Source organism: Artemia franciscana, chromosome 14, assembly GCF_032884065.1.
Source record: "Artemia franciscana chromosome 14, ASM3288406v1, whole genome shotgun sequence".
NCBI lineage: Eukaryota > Metazoa > Arthropoda > Branchiopoda > Anostraca > Artemiidae > Artemia > Artemia franciscana.
The window spans coordinates 2,536,642-2,560,384 of NC_088876.1; the positions used below are offsets into that span (position 1 = coordinate 2,536,642).

The 23,743-nt window shown below is 33.8% G+C and overlaps 1 protein-coding gene across 1 annotated transcript in view; it reads left to right on the forward strand.

Annotated features, from left to right (window-relative positions):
* The window catches only part of LOC136035178 (dual 3',5'-cyclic-AMP and -GMP phosphodiesterase 11A-like), a 263,712-nt gene that overhangs the window by 156,306 nt on the left and 83,663 nt on the right, over window positions 1-23,743 (forward strand). Inside the window, exons 8-12 of the mRNA XM_065716750.1 lie at window positions 439-528; window positions 10,201-10,415; window positions 11,811-12,060; window positions 16,281-16,424; window positions 19,595-19,735. Of these exons, the coding sequence (XP_065572822.1) occupies window positions 439-528; window positions 10,201-10,415; window positions 11,811-12,060; window positions 16,281-16,424; window positions 19,595-19,735 (840 nt within the window). The remainder of the gene's footprint in view (window positions 1-438; window positions 529-10,200; window positions 10,416-11,810; window positions 12,061-16,280; window positions 16,425-19,594; window positions 19,736-23,743) is intronic.

Below are 23,743 nucleotides of genomic sequence, written 5' to 3' on the forward strand. Positions count from 1 at the left end.
CTAGGACCTTGTCTTTCCATAACACACAAGATGGCAGTGTAATTTCATAGAAACAGAATATGACTGAATTTTTTCTCTTATTCTTAGGCAACAATGAAGCGTAATAAAACTACAAATTTATTACCATATACTAGCCCAGAAAAGTGCAAAAACGGGTATTAATAAAACCCTTCTTTCTTACCTAATAGGCTACATTTAAGGCTCTTTAGTAGTACATTCAGTAAAGTGATAGTACATTCAGTAAAGTTATATGTTTCCGATGAGTTTTAGCAGCTAATATTTTGACAGCCTATCTTTTTTTGGGGAGGGGGGATTTCACTGCTTTTAGTTTTAACATCAGTTTTTGATTTTATCAGAAAAGCCTTCATTTGTTTACTAGAACTTTGAAAGTGTGGCATAAATGAAGAAACTTATTTGGTGATATAGTAATTTTTTCAGCTTTTGGAAACATATCTCCAATTCGTCAGTCTTGCAATTACCAATGCAAAAATAATGGAAGCATCAAGACGAGAATATGAAAGGAATCGGGTAAGAGATTTACCCTTTTGCTAGAACGTTGAAAAATTAGGTTAAGTTTCGGCTTGATTGATATCATTCACCCTGCCAGCAGCAGGCCTGGCTTAAATTGCACAGCCAATAATAGCCGTCAGAATATTCGAAAGCTGTCCAGTTATATTTACTGTCCAAGCACAAAATCATCCGGTTCCAAACTGATCTGCCCACAAAAAAGCTGCTGGCTTTACAATATGTTCATGGGTTGCCAATCAAATTAACCATTTTTTCTTATCCTCCAGCTTCAGAACAGCTTGTCTCTCTATCACTGTGCTTGAGATTTTCATTCTGTGTTTGTCTGTCTCTTTGACCATATTTGTTTGTATTTTTTTGTCTCTCACCGTGCCTGTGCGTTTGAATTTATGTTTCCCTGTCTCTGTGTCTATATTTGAGTGTTTTTGTGTTTGCTCCCTCTCTCTCTCTCTCTCTCTCTCTCTCTCTCTCTCTCTCTCTCTCTCTCTCTCTCTCACCGTGCATATGTTTTTGACTGTGCGTTTGCTTGTCTCTGTGTCTATCTTTTTGTGTTTGTCCGTCTTACTCTTTGTGTTTGTGTGTTTGTCTCGTCTCTCTCTCACCGTGCCTACGTATTTGACTCTTTGTTTGCCTATCCCTCTGTCTATCTCTGCATTTTTGTTTATATGACTGTGTTAGTCTTTTGTCTCTCTCTCACCGTGCCTGTTTGTTTAACTGTGTTTGTATTTGCCTATATCTGTGTCTATCTTTGTTTGTTTTTGTGTCTGACACTGTATGTTTGTGCATGTTTTTGGCTCTCTCACCCTGCTTTTATGTTGACTGTGTGTTTGCTTATCTTGGTGTCTATCTTTGTGTATTTTTGTGTCTCACTCTAAATGTGTATGTGTGTTTTTTGTCTCTTTCTCACCGGGCCTGTGGGTTTGACTGTGTGTTTTCCTGTCTTAGTGTCTATCTTTGTGTCTTTATGTGTCTGACTCTGTTTGTTTGTTTGTGTTTTTTGTCTCTCTCTCGCCATGCCTGTGAGTTTGCCTATCTCTTTGTCTATATTTGTTTGATTGTGTGTCTGAATCTGTGTGTTTGTGAGTGTTTTTGCTCTCTCTCTCTCTTATCGTGCCTGTATGTTTGGCTGTGTGTTTGCCTGTCTATATGTCTATCTTTGTATGTTGTTTTGACTCATTCTGAATGTCTGTGTGTGTTTTTCGTCTCTTTTTTGCAGTGTCTGTGCGTTTGACTTTTGTTTTCCTATCTCTGTGTCTATCTTTGTTTGATGGTGCGTCTGACTGTGTGTTTGTGTGTTTCTCTCTCTCTCTATCTCTCTCTCTCTCTCTCTCTCTCTCTCTCTCTCTCTCTCTCTCTCTCTCTCTCTCTCTCTCTCTCTCTCTCAAAGACACACACACAGTGCTTATGTATTTAACTGTGTGATTGTGAGTGTTTTAAATAATTTCTGAGACCACATTCGCTAATCATGACAAAACAAAAAATCGCAAAGAAAGGCAGAACTAGGACAATAAACAGCCAGTGAAAAAATCGAAAATTATACAAATATTACGGTCAAGACCTCAACTTGACCGTCCTCAGTGCAGAATAAACTGATAAAAATGTAAAGAAAACAAACCTTAAAACAAGACACAAAACTAAAATATTATGACCGTTTCTCAGTAACGGTGAAAGGGTAACTGAATAAGAACTTTAATCTTGATTTAACAGTACCTCAATTATTGCCCTCGTTAAGGGTCTCATGCACGTTTTCAGTAAGGCAGTTGAGATAAAAAGCACATACACCAAAAGGTAGCTCTTTGCAAAACCATATAAAATATCTGATGATAATCTACCTGGAAAGCGATTAACCTTTAGAGTGCTGTAAGTAAAACTGAGAAATTGTGAAATGTCATTTAAACTTGTGTTTTTTATTCAGTTATCCTTGTCCAACCCCCCAGGTCTGTATATACATTCGTTTTTGAATTGGTATATGATGAAATAATTTTTTTGTTTTTTCCTTTTTTCTTTTTAGTTTTTTTTTGGTTTTTACCTTTTTTAGCTTTTTAGTTGTTTTTCTTTTTCTTTTTAGTTTTTTTTTGTAGTTTTTAACTTTATTAGTTTTTTTAATTTTTCTTAGTTTTCTTTTCCTCCTTTGTTTTTCAGTTTTTTTCCTTTTTTAGTTTTTTTTTCTTTTTCAGTTTTTAGTTTTTTTTATTAGTTTTTAGTTGTTTCTTTTAGTTTTTTGCTGTTTTTACCCTTTTTTTCAGTTTTTTTAGTTTTTTTTCTTTTTTAGTTTTGTACCTTTTTTTCAGTTTTTTCAGTTTTTTAGCTTTTTTAGTTTTTTTAGTAGTTTTTGCCTGTTTTTTTATTTTTTTTTTATTTTAGTTTTTTTCCTCTTTTGTATTAATGCTAAAGCCAAGGTTTGAGCCTGGAACCTCTCGGACCTAGAACCTGGAACATAACGCTTTACCAACTCAGCTACTTCGGCTTGAATGCATTTACCTTTTTTAGTTTTGTTTTTGTTTTTATTTTTGTTTTTTTTGTAGTTTTCTTTTTCTCCTTTATTTGTCAGTTTTTTTTCTTTTTTTTAGTTTTTTTATTGTTTTTTTTTCTTTTTAGTTTTTTTGTAGTTTTCATCTTTTTTAGTTTTTTAGTTTTTTTTACTTTATTAGTTTTTAGTTTTTTACCCTTTTTTTAGTTTTTTTTAGTTTTTTAGCTTTTCTAGTTTTTTTATTATTTTCTTTTTAGTTTTTTTGTAGTTTTTATCTTTTTTAGTTTTTTTCTTCTTTTGTATTAATGCTAAAGCCAAGGTTCGAACCTGGAACCTCTCGGACCTAGAACCTGGAACATAACACTTTACCAACTGAGCTATTGTATTTGTATTTGTATCGGATTAACGACGCTTCTTGACTACTAAGGTGCCTGCGTCGGTCCTGTAGTGCATTCCTGCAGCATGGTTCGATCTCTGGGTCCCGTATTACCACGCTAAGGTCAAACCCACTGCGCCAACACAGGTAGTTATATAACTGAGCTAATTCGGCTTGAATACATCTATTTATATATATAAAAACAAGTTGTCTGTGTGTCTGTCGAGTGACGTCACTGTCCGCATACGACGTCTGAATTATTTCATCACATACCAATTCAAAAACGAATATTGTGTGTCTGTCGAACACTCGACAGACACACAGACAACTTATCTATATCTATATATATAAAAATAAGTTGTCTGTCTGTCTGTGGATCAGGTGACGTCATGTTTCTGTGTTGACTGACGTCATGAAATTAGTTGTCGTCATTTTTGCTTTGACGGTGACGTCATTCAAGATATTTAAGACATTTGTTCACGGAAAAATGTTTAATTGTAAAATGACTGAAGAACCTACAATGGCAACAGCCGAGGAAGCTGCTCAAAGAGTTTATGCCAAAAAACTTGCTGCTGATAGAGAAAGTAAGAAAAGAAAGCGTTCCGAGGAATCACAAGAACAGCAAGAAAACAGGCTTGCAGCTGATAGAGAAAGTAAGAAAAGAAAGCGTGCAGGGGAATCACAAGAACAGCAAGAAAACAGGCTTGCGGCTAAAGAACTCAAAACTGCGCAGTTAGATGAAAATCCACCTGGACAGCGAGAGTCAAAACATATCAAAACTGAAAATGATAGCGATGATGATTGGCTTGGGGATTTTGACTTGGATAAGGTCATCAATGTCTACCAGATTTAAGTTAAAAAAACAAAGGTTCGTCGATATGTACTTCATAGTGACGCTGAAAAATAAAGAAGAAAAAGAAAACTGAAAAAGGAAAAAAGGTAAAAAACTAAAAAAATAAAACTAAAAAGAAAAAACACTCAAAGAGAAATTACAGACCGGGACACAAATGACGACCGAGACAGAGGGAATATAAGTGACGACCGGGAACCTCAAAGAGAGATTACAGACTGGGACACCCGGACACAAATCACGACCGGGACACAGGGAATATAAATGACGACCGGGACACAGGGACACAACTACAACGGGGACGCCGGGGGCACAGGCGGGATATATAAATGACGACCGGGACACAAGGATTGTTCGAATAGAAATTACAGACCGGGACACCGGGACACAAATGACGACCGGGACACCGGGACACAGGGAATATAAATGACGACCGGGACACTCAAAGAGAAATTACAAACTGGGACACCGGGACACAAATGACGACCGGGACACAGGGAATGTAAATAACGACCGGGACACAGGGACACATCATTAGAATAATGAGGTATAGATCTGAATACGGATTGTTTTTCCCATGGACAATTATATGTTGCATGTTCAAGAGTCAGTAAACCTGACAATCTATTTATATGCACAGACAATGGGACAGCGAAGAATGTTGTATATTAGCATGTTTTACGTAGTTAAAAACATATATTTATATCTATCTCTATTCACAGGTGGGACACAGGGACACAACTACAATGGCGCGTAACTAATATGGCACGTAACGACTTACGCGCGCGGGGGGGCTTGGGGGGGCGCAAAGCGCCCCACCAACTAGGTGTTGGGGTGGCGCGAAGCGCCACCCCAACAGCTAGTATATACATATAAATAAGTTGTCTGTGTGTCTGTGTGTCAAGTGACGTCATGTTTGTGTGTCGACTGACGTCATGTTTGTAGACTGACGAAATTACAGACCGGTACATCGGGACACAAATAACCACCGGGACATAGGGAATATAAATGACGACCGGGCACTCAAAGAGAAAGCGACCGGGACACAAGGAATGTTCGATTAGCAATCACCATCAACAAAGCACCGGGACACAAATGACGACCGGGACACGGGGAATATAAATGACGACCAGGACACTCAATGAGAAATTACAGACCGGGACACCGGAACACAAATGACTACCGGGACAAAAATGATGGCGCGTAACTAATATGGCGCATAACGACTTACGCGCGCGGGGGGACACTCAAACACCCTTTGACCGGGACACTCAAAGAGAAAGCGACCGGGACACAGGGAATGTTCGATTAGCAATCACCATCAACAAAGCACCGGGACACAAATGACGACCGGGACACAGGGAATATAAATGACGACCGGGACACTCAAAGAGAAATTACAGACCGGGACACCAGGACACAAATGAGGACTGGGACACCGGGACATAGGGAATATAAATGACGACCGTGACACTCAAACTGATTTTTTCATGCTGATTTTAAATATATAAGTTTCATCAAATTTAGTCTTTGTCATCAAAAGTTACGAGCCTGAAAAAATTTGCCTTATTTTAAAAAATAGAGGAAAATGCCCCCTAGAAGTCACAGAATCTTAACGAAAATCACACCATCGCATTCGGCGTGTCAGAGAACCCTATTGCAAAATTTTCAAGCTCCTATCTACAAAAATATGGAATTTCGTATTTTTTGCCAGAAGACGAATCACGGGTGCGTGTTTATTTGTTTGTTTGTTTTTTTTTCCCAGGGGTCATCGTATCGACCAAGTGGTCCTAAAATGCCGCAAGAGGGCTCATTCTAACGGGAAGGAAAAGTTCTAGTGCCCTTTTTAAGTGACCAAAAAAATTGGAGGGCACCTAGGCCCCCTCCTACGCTCATTTTTCTCCAAAGTCAACAGATCAAAATTTTGAGATAGCCATTTTGTCCCGCATAGTCAAAAACCATAATAACTATGTCTTTGGGAATGACTTACTCCCTCACAGTGCCAGGGGGAGGGGCTGCAAGTTACAAACTTCGACCAGTGTTTACATATAATAATGGTTATTGGGAAGTGTACAGTCGTTTTCAGGTTTTTTTTTTGTTTTGGGGGTGGGGTTGAGGGAAGGGGGCTATGTGGGACGATCTTTCTTTAGAGAAATATGTCATGGGGGAACAGAAATTCAATGAAAAGGGCGCAGGATTTTCTAAAATTACTATAAAAAAAATGAAAAAATAAACATGGAAAAGTTTTTTCAGTTGAAAGTAAAGAGTAGCATTGAGACTTAAAACGAACAGAGATTATTACGCATATGAGGGGTTCTAAAAACGCTTTAGCATAAAGAGCGAGGTATTTAGGAGGAGATAAATACCTCGCTCTTTATGCTATAGTATTTTTAGTAATTTCAACTATTTATTCTACGGTCTTTCTGGTTCAGGGGTCATTCTTAAAGAATTGGGAGAAAACTTACGATTTGGTGTAAAGAACGAGGTATTAACGAGGGTACAAACGAGGTATTAACGAGGGTACAAACCCCCTCATATACATAATAAAAATTAAAGAATATAAAAGTTTGTTACGTAAGCTACTTCTTAAGTTACGTATATTTTTTACTAATAAAAAAATTCGTTAAAAATTAAAATTTATGGTTGCCTTTTTATGTAACCGAAAAATTGCATGGCAACTAGGCCTCCTTCTCCATCCCTTATTTCTCAAAATCATCATCAAAACTAAGAGAAAGCCATTTAGCCAAAAAAGGAATTAATATGCAAATTTCATTTTAATAATTTATGTGTGGAGAGCCAAAATCAAACATGCATTAATTCAAAAACGTTCAGAAATTCCATAAAAAAAACTAGTTTTTTTAACTGAAAGTAAGGAGCGACATTAAAACTTAATACGAACAGAAATTACTCCGTATATGAAATGGGTTGTCCCCTCCACGATTCCTCGCTCTTTACGCTAAAGTTTGACTCTTTGCCACAATTCTGCTTTTTAAAACAATTAAAAGCTTTAGCGTAAAGAGCGAGGGATTGCGGAGGGGACAACCAATTTCATATACGGAGTAATTTCTGTTCGTTTTAAGTTTTAATGTCGCTCCTTACTTTCAGTTAAAAAAAACTAGTTTTTTTATGTAATTACCAATGCAACGAGCTCCCATGGAGGCTTAAACGATCAGCGTTTCTATATATACCTTATTTTGTCCCCAGGGTTTAACTATAGCCCTTGCCCTGAGGGCTGTGGGGGGGGGGGAGTTATCCTCGAATACATAATTTCTGAGATTTTCTATTACGTCGAAACAAATGGCATTCTAAAAAAATTTATTGGATACATTTCAGGAAAAAAACAAGATGTGGGGGGGCGTATCCACCCTTCTATCACTCTGAATCTTAAACAGGACACCTGTTTAGCAAATTTATACGGTCACCCTTCTTTTATATACCTTATATGCCCTCAAGGCACAACTTACAATACTTGTACTGAGGGCTGTGGGGGGGGGGGGATTCTCGTTCTCAAAGACATGATTTCTGGACCTTTCAATTACGTTGAACAAAATGGCTATTTCAATATTTTTAATGGGTGAGTTTGTGGAAATGGTGGGCATGGGAGGTGGCTAGTTACCCTTTAAGCCCTTCCGACTATTAAAAATGACACTGGCTCTTCCAATTCCCAATGGAATGAGCTAGTTTTGAAGTTTTTTCGACAAACAATGGCCATCTCAAAATTTCTATCTGATGCATTTTGGGAAAATACGAGATGTAGAGGGGGGGAATCTACCCTCTCATCACTTTGAATCTTAAAAAGAGCAATACAAATTTTGTTTATCAATACAATGACCCCTCTCCAGAGTTCCTACGATCACCCTTTCTATAGATACCTTATATTACCCCAGGGTACAACTTATAACCCATCTGAAGGGTGGTCATCCTCAAATATATAATTTCTGGACCTTTCAATTATGTTGACCAAAATGGCTATCTAAAAATCTGGATTGGATGTTTTTGGGGAAATGGTGGGCGTGGTAGGGGGTTAGTTGCCATCAAATCACTTTTGACAATTAGAAAAAACACTAATCCTTCCAATTTCCAATCGAATGAGCTCTTTTCGAAATTTCTAAGAAAACAAATAGCCATCTCAAAATTGCTATCAGATACTTTTCAGGAAAATATGAGGTGTGAGGGAGGGGGTATTCACCTTCAGATCACTCTGAATCCTAAAAAGGTCCATAGAACATCTGATTCCCAATCAAATTAGCCCATTCTGGAGTTTTTATGATCACCCTTTCTGTCTAAACCTTATATGCCTATGGAATAACATATAACACATGCGCTGAGGGCTGTAGGGGGTGGGGGGGTTGTCATCCTCAAAGATTTAATTTCCAGACCTTTCAGTTGCGTTGAAAAAGTGGCTATCTCAAAATGTCGATTGCATTGGGGAAAGAGTGTGCTTGAGAGAGGGCTAGTTGCCTTTTAATAACTCTTGACTATTAAAAGGGCACTAACCCTTTGAATATTCAACGAAAGGGTTCTTTTCAAAGTTTCTACGACAACAAATGGTCATCTCAAAATTTCTATCAAATCCATTTCGAGAAAACATGAGGTTTGTGTGCGGAGGGGGAGGGGTGTTTACCCTCCAATCACTTAGAATCTCAAAAAGAACACTAAAACTTCTCGTTAGCAATTAAGTGGGCTCCCTTCCAAAGCTTATACGATCACCTTTTCTATATAAACCTTAAATTCCCCCAGGGCGCTACTTATAACCCTTGCCCTTACGGCTGTGAGGTGGTATTATCTTCAATGACATAATTTCTAGATCTTTCAACTAAAATGAACAAAGGAATAATATCAAAATTTTGATTGAATATTTGTTTAGGGAAATGGTGGGTACGACAGGGGTTAGTTACCCTCCAATCATTTTCGACTATATAAAAGGGCACTGGTTCCATTCAATTTCCAATCGAATTTGCTCTTTTTGAAGTTTCTACGACAATTCCTTCGATACTAAGTGCCTGGTCTAAACAAAAAACAAATTAATAACACATTGTGCCCACACGCTCTCTACTTAGACAGTGCTATTGCGCTGTCTTTGATTGTGAAAATGTGAAAAAAATATTTTGAAACGATGGATCTATAAATATATGAAGGGATAGGAGCTACAATAGTAAAAACCGTCTCGTTACTTCTTAACAGATTTCATTGCAATCTTTTCACTCTTCAGAAAGTCACTTGTGCCTGATTTTGCCTTTGTATTCAGTGGAGCAAATTTACAGAAATTGGAGGCAGGAGGCAAGTTTTTTTTCTAATTTTACAAAATAAAGGAACAAAAAAAATATTTTTTTTTTTTACAAAACCTAGTGCGGTTGTTTTTTGTAACACTACAAAAATATATTTTAATCTAGGTGGACAATTTCCTCCCGCTGTCGTCCATAGGCATTATTGGTGCCCCTGCCTTTGGTTTTTAATAAAAAGCACACATAACTCTAAATATTCTGGTTATGAATAGTCCGCAAATAAGACAGTGTCAGTAAAATAGGTATATTACCTTATAACATATATAAGATGTTGCAACATTTGAAGAGAAAAAATTACCCATATTCGTGTAAAGGCTATCCTTCGAAAGAAGCTTCTTGAGAAAATAATTCTAAATTTTAATGTTTTCTGGTGGATGACTTTTTTGTGCATGATTTTTGTTTGCTTCTACTATAGAAAAATGTTTGAGGATGCTTATTTGAGCTATTAGGACAATAACTTTAAAGCACGTTCAAGGCTATTAAAAGGGAACTTCTTTCCAATTATTCACAAGGAACAGGATATAGAGCACGATTCAAATGTTTTGTTCCAATTTGTATATCGACCTGGTTTCGAATTTTTTTCTAATAAAATAGAAAAAAAAGTAAAATATAAAAAATAAAAAATATAAAAAATAAAATATATAAAAAATAAAATATAAAAAATAAAATAATATAAAATATTGTGTCTTTTTAGAACTTGCTAGAGGCTGTACATGAACTATTTGAAAAACAGACATCTCTAGAAGCCCTTATCCAAAAGACCCTCCAGGAAACTCAGCGACTCCTAAGTTGCGAAAAAGCAGCAATTTTGCTGGTTAAGCACGAGAAGGACTCTGGCCTATCTTTTACGAAGGCTTTTGAAGTTGGTTCCAGTTTTAAGAAAAAATTCAGGGTTATCCCTGACCCAAGGTAAATAAAACTTTGTTTCCTTGTCTACTTAATTAAAAAGATTTTCATTTTTGAGTAATAATTCTAAGTGCCATTTTATTATTTTTCATGTTTTGTGAGATTGAGCTTTTAATTATTTTTACCTAAAAGTATTTTAATTTTATTTTAATAAAGTTCATTTAAAAATCCGATTTTTAAACTTTATAAGTTAAGACTATTTAGACCATTGTTTTTTATTTTAATCAGGCTTAGGTTAATAAATTTATTTTACTTTTTTAGCTTATTTCTTATCTAAAAGTTTTTTTAAATTATTTCTTATCTAAAACCTTGATTTTACACGACCATTTATAACAAGAAGTATTCTATTGATCCGGTAAATTATCTGAACTACTATACATTTAGCTTTCCTTTTCCCTTAATCTGAATTCCTAAAAATATTGTATATTTTTAGCTGCTTTATGTTGTTTTTGTTTTATCTTATTCCTCCTTTTCATTTAGTGTGCTTAAACACCAGTAGATTCATCTAAATGGTAAACTGCATAGAATTGAATTGTGCATAGATAGGAGGGTAATTTGCTATGGGACAGAGGGATCAGCTACCCATCCCAGACCTTAATTTGTACCCCCCCCCACTAAACCCCAGTTTTCTCCTAGCTGAAACTTATTTTCTTCAAGAATCTTATCAAACCTAAGATGAGACTGCATAATTGAATCATCAACAGAAACGGACCATTTTTCTTTTGTATGTATTTACCTTTATGCTACTGCAAGAGTGCCTTTATAGTACGTTTGTATTACTATATAGTACCTCTGTGGTACCAAATGGTTCATTTTTCACTTTTTAACGTCATTTTCACTTGACTTAGGAAAATTGGCTCCAACTTTGCCCCCACTCCCCAAGAGGGATTTTGACGGAATTACGCAACTATACGTAGAGACAAAGTTCAAGGGAGGTTGTTTCTTAGGTTTGCATAGTCGTAGGTGGAAACACCGTATAATTGAGCTTCATCCAAGTCGAGTTGGTGCTCCCTCTTTGTCTCTCGAGCGTCCGTCGGTACTACCTCTCAACTATATGCTATGGCTATGGCAGTATGTAGTATGTTATGCTATAGCTTAATAGTATAATAGTCAAGTTTTGTGTTTTTCACGTCATATAATTCGACCGGCTATAGTTATTAAAATTTATTTATTTTGTATTTTTAAAGTAAAGCTCTAAAAGAAGAATGGTACTTGGCCCGCTCCTCCTATTAATTAGAAAAATTGTGCTACCAAATCAGTGTTTTTTATGTCACAAAATTTGGCTGAATCATGTTTGCGAAACTTTTTATTACAGAAAAATTTTGGCAACTTTTTTTTAACCACTACTAGCTACCTAAACAGTTACTACCACTAAATATAATCACACTAATTTCACAGATCTATAGAAGAGCCCCTGCTAGAAATTGCCCAACAGGTTGCTTTAAGTGGTGAAATTGTTGCAGCTCCAGAGCCCACGAGTGGGAGTGAATCACCTGCGTCACCTATAACTGCCCTCCATGAGCCTTCCGTTCGTTCAGTTCTTGCCATGCCCATTCGTAATACAAAGCTTGACGTTATTGGGGTGGCGATTATTATTAAAAAACACGGATTGCTTGGTTTTGATGAAAACGATGAGCAGCTATTTGAGGTAAGCTAAAAATTGCTTAGTTTTGTTTTCAAATGTCGTTCTTTCAGCAGGAGGGACTTACTACAAAAAAATAAGCAGAACCATGTGCGGCAAATGTCGTTTCCTTATGATCTGTCAAAAGTTGTTCTTTTGAATTAAAAAATATACTGCTTGCCTTTCATATTAAATTCATTTTTACAAGTATCTGAAAGGAGAGATGAAAAATAGATTAGATCGTTAGTACGTCCTACAAAATAACATGAAAACAAGAAAAACATGCTAAAATAATACATCTGCTGAACCAAAAATGTTACTTATTATAAATATCATTTTATTCTGTCTTCTTCTTTTAAAAAAGTCATCAGGATTCATGAACGTCTCCAGATTGTTTCTTTTATCGGTCGTGAAGTCGGTTTGTTGTGGTTGAAGACTAGTATTTCTTGTTTGTTTTTTGGGTGAGGGGTATGAAACAAAATACTGATAATAAAAATAATTTTATGAAGTTAAGACCAAGGGGCTGATTACTTTTAAAAATGTATACACCGTGCCGCACATGCCAAGCACGGTGGAAGTGTGTCATAAACTGTGTGAAGAGATTTGAAGTTATTTTTAGCCACATTTCAACTTCCAATTGTTCCAAAAGTAAGATAAAAGCAAAAAATGCTTATTTTATTGTTCCAACTGTAAAAATGTCGAGGTATTACTACGATTGCAATCAGTGGCGAATCTTCAGAATTTTATCGGAAGGGCAAGGGGGGTTTTTCGGAGCCAATTGCCCCCCTTGCCCCCCCCCCATAATAAAAACACCCCTGATTACAAATTAAATATGCTTCCTACTTAAGTTTCTGCGTATTAATTGTCAATGACAAAACTTTGTATCTACTTCACTCCTCTGTTCTTGTTACATTTGTTGCCATTTATTTTATCCAAAAACTGGAAAAGATCAGTAGGTATTCAGTAAATAAAGAAATATGGGAGCAAAAAGAAAAAAAAAACATTAATCGTTTCTGTACTTCGATGTATTTTGATAATGAAGTAATGTGTTATTCTTTTCGGTTAGGAAGAATGTAATTTTTCGCTTGTTTTGAGCATGTCACCATGGGCCAATTGGGCTTTCATGTGAGTAAATCTATCTATGTATATGTACTATTCTACTCTATTCTTAGTGCGCTTCCGACTGTGTCGAAACTAGGTCAAAAGATTATTCTGCAGAATGTAACAAATGTCACTCAACCTCCACTTTTAAGATGTCTAAGGAGTTGTACACTTGAAAATTTTCCTTTTTATGCAAGCCATGCATTTAGCAACAAAACAAAATGGGTGAGAAATTTCTTATTTGTGTGCCTTGTGGCTACTTTTTATCCACCACTTAATGATGCAAATAAAACAAGCATCGTATCCCCATAAGAGAAAGCAAAACTAAATATTTACTCCAATTTTCTCTGTTACAAACAAATAGAGCAGCAAAAAAATAAAACTTGAAAGAAAAAATCAAGATTTATTTGCTCACTAGCAACAAAGGAATAGTATCCTGTTACATTTCTTGAAGTTGTAAAATAAATACACACGTAAAACAAAAACTAAATGCAATTATCAAAACTTACTTTTGTTGCACTAAGACAATCTTACGGTAAAGAGCTAATCAAACTGTAGCATTTCGGGCGGGGGGGGGGTGCATTATATACATGATAGAATTTGTTTCACATAAAAATATAATGTAGGTCCTTAGTTTTTTTGCAAAACTTATTTTGGTCCTCGTATATATATATATATATATATATATATATATATATATATATATATATATCTATATATATAAAAATAAGTTGTCTGTCTGTGGATGTGTGGATGGATGTGTGGATGGATGTGTCAGGTGACGTCACCTGAAAAAACTGGATTAGGTGACGTCAAAACTGAAAAAACTAAAAAAAGGCAAAAACTACAAAAAAAACTAAAAACTAATAAAAAAAATAAAAAAGCTAAAAAACTAAAAAAACTATAAAGGTAAAAACCAATAAAAAACTAAAAAAAAAACTGAAAAAACTAAAAAAAGGCAAAAACTACAAAAAAAAACTAAAAACTAATAAAAAAAGTAAAAAAGCTAAAAAACTAAAAAAACTAAAAAAACTAAAAAAAGGTAAAAAACTAAAAAAAAAAAAAAAAAAAAAAAAAATAAAAAAAAGGAAAAAACTGAAAAATAAGCTAAAATAAAGGTAAAAACCAATAAAAAACTAAAAAAAAAAAGGAAAAAACTAATAAATGACGACACTCAAAGAGAAAGCGACCAGGACAAAAAACTAAAAAAAAAGGCAAAAACTACAAAAAAACTAAAAACTAATAAAAAAAATAAAAAAGCTAAAAAACTAAAAAAACTAAAAAAAGGTAAAAAACTAAAAAAACTAAAAACTAAAAAAAAACTAAAAAAGGTAAAAACTAAAAGAACTAAAAAAGAAAAAAATAAATGACGACACTCAAAGAGAAAGCGACCAGGACAAAAGGAATGTTCGATTAGCAATCAACAAAGCACCGGGACACAGGGAGTATAAATGACGACCAGGACACAAGTAAAAAAAAAAATTAACAAAACTAAAAAGAAGATAAAAACTACAAAAAAACTAAAAAGAAAAAAAAACTAAAAACTAATAAAAAAACTAAAAAATCTAAAAATCTAAATAAACTAAAAAAGAAAAAAAAAGGAAAAAAATAAAGGAGAAAAACAAAACTAAAAAACGAATGTATATACAGACCGGTACACCGGGATACAAATGACGACCGGGACACAGGGAATATAAATAACGACCGGGACACAGGGACACAACTACAACGGGGACACCGGGGGAAACAGGGGGATATAAATGACGACCGGGACAAAAAAACTAAAAAGAAATAAAAACTAAAAACTAATAAAAAAAACTAAAAAATCTAAAAATCTAAATAAGCTAAAAAAGAAAAAAAAAGGAAAAAAATAAAGGAGAAAAACAAAACTAAAAAACGAATGTATATACAGACCGGGACACCGGGATACAAATGATGACCGGGACCCGGGACACAGGGAATATAAATGACGACCGGGACACAGGGACACAACTACAACGGGGACACCGGGGGAAACAGGGGGATAACCTGACAATCTATTTATATGCAAAGACAATGGGACAGCAAAGAATGTTGTATATTCGCAAGTTTTACGTAGTTAAAACCATATATATATATATATATCTATATTCACAGGTGGGACATAGGGACACAACTACAATGGCGCGTAACTATTATGGCGCGTAACGACTTACGCGCGCGGGGGGGCTTGGGGGGGGCGCGAAGCGCCCCCACCAACTAGGTGTTGGGGTGGCGCGAAGCGCCACCCCAACAGCTAGTATATATATATATATATATATATATATATATATATATATATATATATATATATAGTATCAGAAGCCTGGAATCTGGCCGCCAGGCCCTAGCACTCCACACGGGGCAGGTTTCTGTGTATGGATTCGTATTGTCGCTTATCTTCTAAACCCAGTTATTTAATCATCTAAGAACGTCCGATTTCTAACAACGATTTTTACTAAGCTTCAAACTTTTGGTTTTTGTTTTAAAGGTTTTTGAATTGTTGTAATCCCTTTTCAAATATTTTCTTAATATTTTTACAATTGCCAGTTTTTTGCTCTTTAAGCAATTAGTGTCTTTTTATACTAAGTCTTTTCAAGGATATTTTTAGGTGTCCACCTGTTTTAGGATGAAATTCATTTGCTGCAAGAAATGGAATAAATGAGCATAATTCCCCTTTGCTAACTTTAATTAAAAAAAGAACAAAAAGGAATTTATAAACAGGATATATAAGGTAATAAATACAATCTAGAATATAGAATATAAAAAATAAAATATAAAAATAGAAGAGAATAAAGGAATAAAAAATGAAAAAAAATAAAAAGAAGAACAAAATGTACGTTCTTCTAATATTTGAAGATGTTAGGAGCCTCTAAAAAGATATCGTAACCTTTATGGTCTCATGCACCCTTTGGGAGGGGCATAGCACCTAGCCTTGAAGCCTATGATCCATGGAAACAATTCTTAAACCGAAAATCTCCGCTTATGAAACGATATTGCATGTTATAGTCAATGCTGAAATACCATTAAGCCTTGGTCTTAGCGATAAAAACAATGCTGTTGATGTGTGATAAAAAGCTTAGAAAATGTTTATGGGTCATAAATTTCCATTTAATATCCCATTTTAGGCTCTCACTATATTCTGTGGTCTTGGTATAAATAACACATTAATGTACTGCGAGCTGGAGCAGGCAATAGCAAGGCAAAAAGTGGCGATCGAAATGCTTTCCTATCATGCTTTATCTACGCAGAAAGAAGTGGAAAGCTTGCTGGTATGAAGTTGATCTATCTATGCCAGCTTCTTTTTAGTATTTTTTGGCTTACTAAGGCTTATGTTCCCTATGTAAGATTTTGATGGGTCATTTTCTGCATTCCTAAGCTTTTAATGTTTCAACGTAAGAAGAAAAGTTTTCTATAATTTGATAGCAGATATTCAGTTTTTAAAATATACAAAATTATATTTTCCAAATCTTGCTTTCTTTTTTAGATTAAAAACCACTAAACCGAATTATATTATCCAAGTTTGCATCTTTTTTTAAATTGAAAAACACATTATACATATTCCGAATTTTCCAAATTTGCTTCTTTTTATATTGAAAAATATATTAAGCATATACCGAATTATATTTTCACAATTTGCTTCTTTTTCAGAATGAAAAAAAAAAACATTCAAAATATACCAAAGTCTATTTTCCAAATCTGTTTCTTTTTTAGATTAAAAAACACGTTAAAAATGTGCCAAATCATATATCTTCCAAATTAGCTTCTTTTTTGGATTGAAAAATACCTTAGACAGAATTGTATTTTTCTTATTTGCTTCTTTTTCGGATTATATAACGCATTAAACAAGTACCAAATTATATTTTCGATTATTTTTTTTTTTTTTTTTTATTGAACAACGCATTCAAAATATATCACATTATATTTTCCAAATTAGCTTCTTTTTAAGATTGAAAAACAAATCGAAAAGGCTTATTAGACATACGAATTTGAATAAAAATGTTCCTATTTTCTATACAAATTTAGATAACTTTTAAAGAAATTAAATGAAAAAACAAGTTTTTTAACTGAAAGTAAGGTGCGACATTAAAATTTAAAACGAACAGAAATTACTGCGTATGTTAAAGGGGCTTTTCCCTCCTCAACGGCCCGCTCTTTACGCTAAAGTTTGACACTTTCTCTTAAGTTTACCTTTTAAAATAGTTAAAAACTTAAAGACAGTGTACTAATAGTCGGTTAATAATTAAAAAGCTAAAAAAGGTAAAAATTGCCAAATTTAAATTGTTTATCACAGTTGCTGTTTTTAAAAGAAAAAATCGAAAACAGATATTGTTCAAGTTATAAGTAGGTTTTCATCAATCAGGTATTAATAGTTGGTTAGGGATTTAAATGCTACTAAAGGTAAAATATGCTGAATTTAAATTATTTATCACTGTTGCTGTTTTTAAAAGAAAAAATTGAAAACAGAAATAGTTTTATTTTTGAGTTTTTGATGATTCTCATCAATCTCTAAGAAAAATTCTTAAGAAATTCAATGAGCTATACTTTTGAAATTTGCTATGAATTTTATCCTAGAATTAAAAATGCATTGAAAATAAGCAAAAATTAGCTTTTCAGACAAACGAAAAACAGAAATTGTTTTATTTTAAGTATGTTCTCTTTAATATCTAAGAAAAAGTAGTACAAAAGTCAATGAATTATGCTTTTGAAATTTGCTGTGTATTCTATCTTATAATTGAGAATGCATTGAAAATAAGCAAAAATTGGCTTATCAGACAATCGAAAACAGAAATTGTTTTAATTTTAAGGATATTCTCTTCAATCTCTAAGAAAAAGTCTTAAAAAGTCAATGAATTATTCTTTTGAAATTTGCTGTGTATTCTATCTTAGAATTGAGAATGCGTGGAAAATAAGCAAAAATTAGCTTATCAGACAAACGAAAAACAGAAATTATTTTATTTAAGTATGTTCTCATTAATCTCTAAGAAAAATATTACAAAAGTCGATGAATTATACTTTTGAAATTTGCTGTGTTTTCTATCTTAGAATTTAGAAGGCTTTGAAAATAAGCACAAATCAGCTTATCAGACAAAGAAAACAGAAATTGTTTTATTTTTAAGTTTTATTTTTTTTTATGTTTTATATTCTCATTAATCTCTAAGAAAAAGTATTACACAAGTCGATGAATTATACTTTTGAAATTTGCTGTGTATTCTATCTTAGAATTTAGAAAGCATTGAAAATAAGCTAAAATCACCTTATCAGACAAACGAAAACAGAAATTGTTTTATATTTAAGTAGCTTTTCATCAATATCTAAGAAAAAGTCTTAAAAAATTCAATGAATTATAATTTTTAAATTTGCTGTGTATTCTATCTTATAATTGAGAATGCATTGAAAATAAGCAAAAATTGGCTCACCTGACATCGAAAACATAAATTGTTATATTTATAAGGATGTTCTCTTCAATCTCTAAGAAAAAGTCTTAAAAAGTCAATGAATTATGTTTTTGAAATTTGCTGTTGATTCTATCTTAGAATTGAGAATGCATTGAAAATAAGCAAAAATTAGCTTATCAGAGAAACGAAAATCAGAAATTATTTTATTCAAGTATTTTCTCATTAATCTCTAGGAAAAAGTATTACAAAAGTCGATAAATTATACTTTTGAAATTTGCTGTGTATTCTATTTTAGATTTAAGAATGCATTATAAATAAGCAAAAATTAGCTTATCAGAGAAACGAAAATCAGAAATTGTTTTATTTAAGTACTTTCTCATTAATCTCTAAGAAAAAGTATTACAAAAGTCAATGAATTATACCTTTTAAATTTGCTGTGTGTTTTATCTGAGAATTGAGAATGCGTTGAAAATAAGCAAAAATCGGCTTATCAGACACACGAAAAACAGAAATTGTTTTATTTTTAAGTAGGTTCTCATCAAATCTCTAAGAAAAAGTCTTAAAAAAGTCAATGAATTATACTTCTAAAAGTTGCTGCGTATTCAATCAGAGAATTGAAAAAGCATTGAAAATAAGCAAAAATCAGCTTTTCAGTCAAAGCTTATCAGAAATTGTTTTAATTTTAAAAATATTCTCATCAATCTCTAAGAAAAAGTCTTAAAAAGTCAATGAACTATACTTTTTAAATCAGCTATAAATTCTATATTAGCATTGAGAATGCATTGAAAATAAGCCAAAAATCGGCTTATCAGACAAACGAAAAACAGATTTTTTTTTTATTTTTAAGTAGGTTCTCATCAACCTCAAAGAAAAAGTTTTAGCATTTCTGTTTTGGTAAATGACTGAAACTGAAACTAATGAATAGCAGTATATAAGTAGAATGCAATGATCGCCTTCTTGTGGTGCCCCTGACTTGAAATTGATTTTATTTTGCCAAGCCAAGAAATTGATTTTAGTTGAGTTAACTTTTATTGTTTATTTAGGAAACAAGGGCATCTGAAGACTGGAACTTAGAATCTTTGGCGTTTGATGATTTTTCTTTATCTCATGACGAAATGGCAATCGCAGCTTGTAAGATATTTGCTGATCTTGGTTTGGTCAATGCCTTTCACATTGATTCAGAGGTATTTCAATTTATTTCGAATAAGTTCTACTTTTTTATTTTCGCCCTTTTTTAGCACTTTCAAGGGAAATCTATTTCATAACTCTCTTTTAGACTAAATCTTGAAGTATTTGAATTTTTTCCGCCATATTGACAGCTAATCTTTAATTTTATATAGAATTTACGGTATCAATAAAATACATTCATTCAATGTAATAATTCTATATTGTACTTTTTATAAATACATTCAAACGAGATCAATTTACTATTTCTTTAGTTTATTTTGTTCATGCCGTCAGTTAAGAGATAGGCAAACGCAGTGTTTTCTCCTAAGAGCGTTTCTTCTTTTTTTCACAAAAATTGTTCTATGATATAAAATTTCACTTCGTAGAACACCTACGTCTAAACAGAAATTTCTTTTAGCCTGATGTCTATGAGCTCATTTCCAAAAAAAAATGTCTAGTTTTAATTGAGTTTTAAGCGTGAAAAAAAAACTAAGATGATCATTCATATAGGAAATCCAGTGTAAAATAAGCTTTTATTTAAGGGCTGAACAGGCGAAGCATCTTTAAAACTAAAAACAGTCGTGTTATTTAAACACAGGCATTTTTATCTCCATATTCCTACTAGAATTTTCTTAGGTCCTATGTTCCAAGGTATCAGCTCCAGCTAATCCTTAGTTGTTATTTTAGGCTGACACTTAGGTTCGGGAGATTTTGTCAGTATTTTGTGCTATTTTTCAATATAAGATTGGTGGAGTTACTCTCGAGCTTACTTAATGTGTTGCTTGATCACTCAGCTAGGCAAACTTTTCTCGTTGAGTGTCCATGTTTTTGAAATTTGAAAAATTTTGCCAGAAAAATGCTCTTTTTTAACTAAAAACCAAGCATATCACTCGCCTGTATAAGCTCTTAAGACGTTAGAAGAAACGGTACGTCTGTCCAAACCTTTGTTGCTTGAAAAAATTCTTCATCTCTCTTTGATAATTGAATTTATTGTTTATTTAAATTATTAAATTGAATTATTGGATTTGTGCGCCCATTGAAGTTATTGGCATAAATTTGATTTCAATATCTTGTCCTTTCTCCACGGTGGTTTAAAAATTCAATTATAATTTAAGTTCATAGTAAATATTAAACAATAATATTTTAAAATGCAATATGTTGAATATAATTTACTACCACTGATCTAAAGTACATGGAAAATTAAATATAGACTGGACACTTGCGTTTCAGCTTGAAATGTGTAAAACACCCTTAAACCTATAAACTGTTCGATTACCAGATTTGGCCTAGAAAATAGACAAAAGTGAGTAATTCAAATCTACTAGGTATATTAATTATTTATGTAAGAGAGTCTATAAGTGCTATATGATCAGCATATTAGAGTTAATCCTTTATTAGAGATAATATATTTTTAATAAGCAAGATCAGGTCCACCCTATTTGTGTTACCATGACAGTAAGTAATTATAAATACTATGTCAGTATTCTTGGCAAGTGGTTTTCACAATAATAGGAAACGCAATAGCACTGCCTACCTTAAAAACAATATTGGCACAATTAATATTTTTTTTTATTTTTATTTTGGTTTGTTTAGACCAGGGCATTTCGTATCGAAGGAGTTATCGTAGAAACTTCGAAAAGAGTTCACTCGATTGAAAATTGAATGGGGCTAGCGCCCTTTTTAATTGTTGAAAGTGATTGGAGGGTGACTAACCCCCTCCTGTGCCCCCATTTTCCCAAATACGCTCAATCAAAATTTTGAGATAGCAATTTTGTTCAACGTATTTGAGAGGTCCGGAAACTATGTCTTTGAGGATGACCCCTCCCCCTTCAAAGCCCTCAGGGCAAGGATTATATGTTATGCCCTGAGGGCATATAAGATTTTTATGGAAAGTTTTGTCAAGGGAACTTCAAAACAGACTCATTCGATTTGAAATTGAGTGGGCTAGTGCCCTTTTTAATAGTCGAAAGTGATCGCAGGGCGAATGCCCCCCATGGCCATCATTTTCCTAAATGATTCTAATCAAAATTCATTTTGTTCAACGAAGTTGAAAGGCCCGGAAATTATGTCTTCTGAAGTCTCCGAAGGAATGGACTCTTTAGATTGGTAATCAGAAGTTCTAGTACCCTTTTTAAGAGTTAAAGTTATCAGAGCGCAGATACCCTCTTCCCCCCCCCACACACACACAAACGCGTTGTGTTTTCTCGAGATGCATCCAATAGAAATTTTGAGACATTCCTTTTATTCAAAATAGTCAAGAGATCATGTAATAAAGCTTTTGTGGTTGATACAAACCACTAGAGTTTGAGGGCAAGGGTTGTAAGTTATGCCCCGGAGTATTTAGGGTTCCTATGGAAGAGTGGGTTGTATAAACATTTGAGGTGACTCATTTGGTTGAAATTTGAAGTTCTAGTTCCCTTTTTATGTCAATAGTCAATAGTGATGAAGGTGAACTAGCCAGCCACCCCCCTAAACTATCCGTCTTCTCACCAAACGCGTTTGATTGAAATTATGCGATGTTGATTTTGATTAAAATAGTCCAAAGAACACATAATAATGCATCCAGAATTGGCACAACCCACCAAAGCCCTGGTACAAGAGCTTTAAGTTATGCCCTGGGGGCATATAAGGTTATTATGGAATGCATGTAAAGGTATGCATGTTTGACTTCTACTTTCCCAAAATACGGAGGGCATAAAGATGAGTTCAAGTTCAAGTTCTTTATTATTTTTATGCATATTAAAAACTATTCACATAACATTCCCGGCAAGGAGACTGGCCCTGCCGGGGAAGAGCATATTAATTTGGAATTTTCAGGAAATGATAAGGGAAATGATCAATTCACCAAAAAGGCAATGTTTGCACGCTACAACTACTACAACTACTGCTGCTCCTGCTGCTAAAACAATTACTTTTACTAATACCACTACTATCCCTACAACTACTACTTCTGTAGCGAGTACTACTAAGGTTGAAGATATTGAAAAAATATCTGAATAAATGTTAAGGGGCAAGTTGAACTAATACAAAACAAACTATGTTTATACAGATTACTGATATGGGCGTATCAGCAATATTTTGGAATGACTTATCCTATCAAGAGGGAACTTCGGGGCATCATGAGTGGGATGTTCAGTTGACCAAATGACAAAATGTACCTGCTACTACTGCTATTAATACTGCTGCTACCACTGTTACTACTAATAATTATACCCTATAAGGCTTAGAGAATTAAGGTGAAATGGGCATCAAAAGGGTGTCATAAGCGCACATCCACAATATTTGTAGAACGGCTTAACGTGTCAAGTTGAATTTTCCGGGACATCATGAAAGTGGTGTTCAACTGACCAAAAGGCAATATTCATATACTACTACCGCTATTAATACTGTTGCTACTACTACTACTAATACAATACAAACGCTGCATTTACTTCTACTACCAAAACTACATCTACATCTACCAAAATTACTGTGATAATAGTACTGTTAAGGCTACGTCCATGAAGGAAAAATTTGAGACAATATTTATGGCAAATTTAAACTAACAAAAAACATTATCTATTGTAAGAATGACAACCTGCTTTCCGTATGCAGGTTGTCAAAGTGGCAAATCAGCAATATCTTAGGAACAGTTTAATGTGTGAAATTAAAACTTGCAAGTCTTGTTGCGGGAGATCTTGATCTAACTAAAAGATGATATTTGCATCGTAATACTACTGCTTCTACTCCTACAACTGCTACTACTGCTACTATTATTATTATTAATGCTACTACTACTGCTATTAAAACTATGGCAACTACTATTAACTCTACTCCTACTGCTACTACTATAACTACCGGTGTTACTACTACTACTAATAAACCTAAGGGTATTAAGGCGAACATTTTGGGCAATATTGTAACTGTAGTGAAATAAATCGAAACAGTCTTTGTCCACAAAAGTTGCCAAGAGGACGTATCAGCAATGTTTCAGGGCTGGTTGATGGTATTAAGCTAAAAATTCCATCGTGTTCTGAAGGGATGTT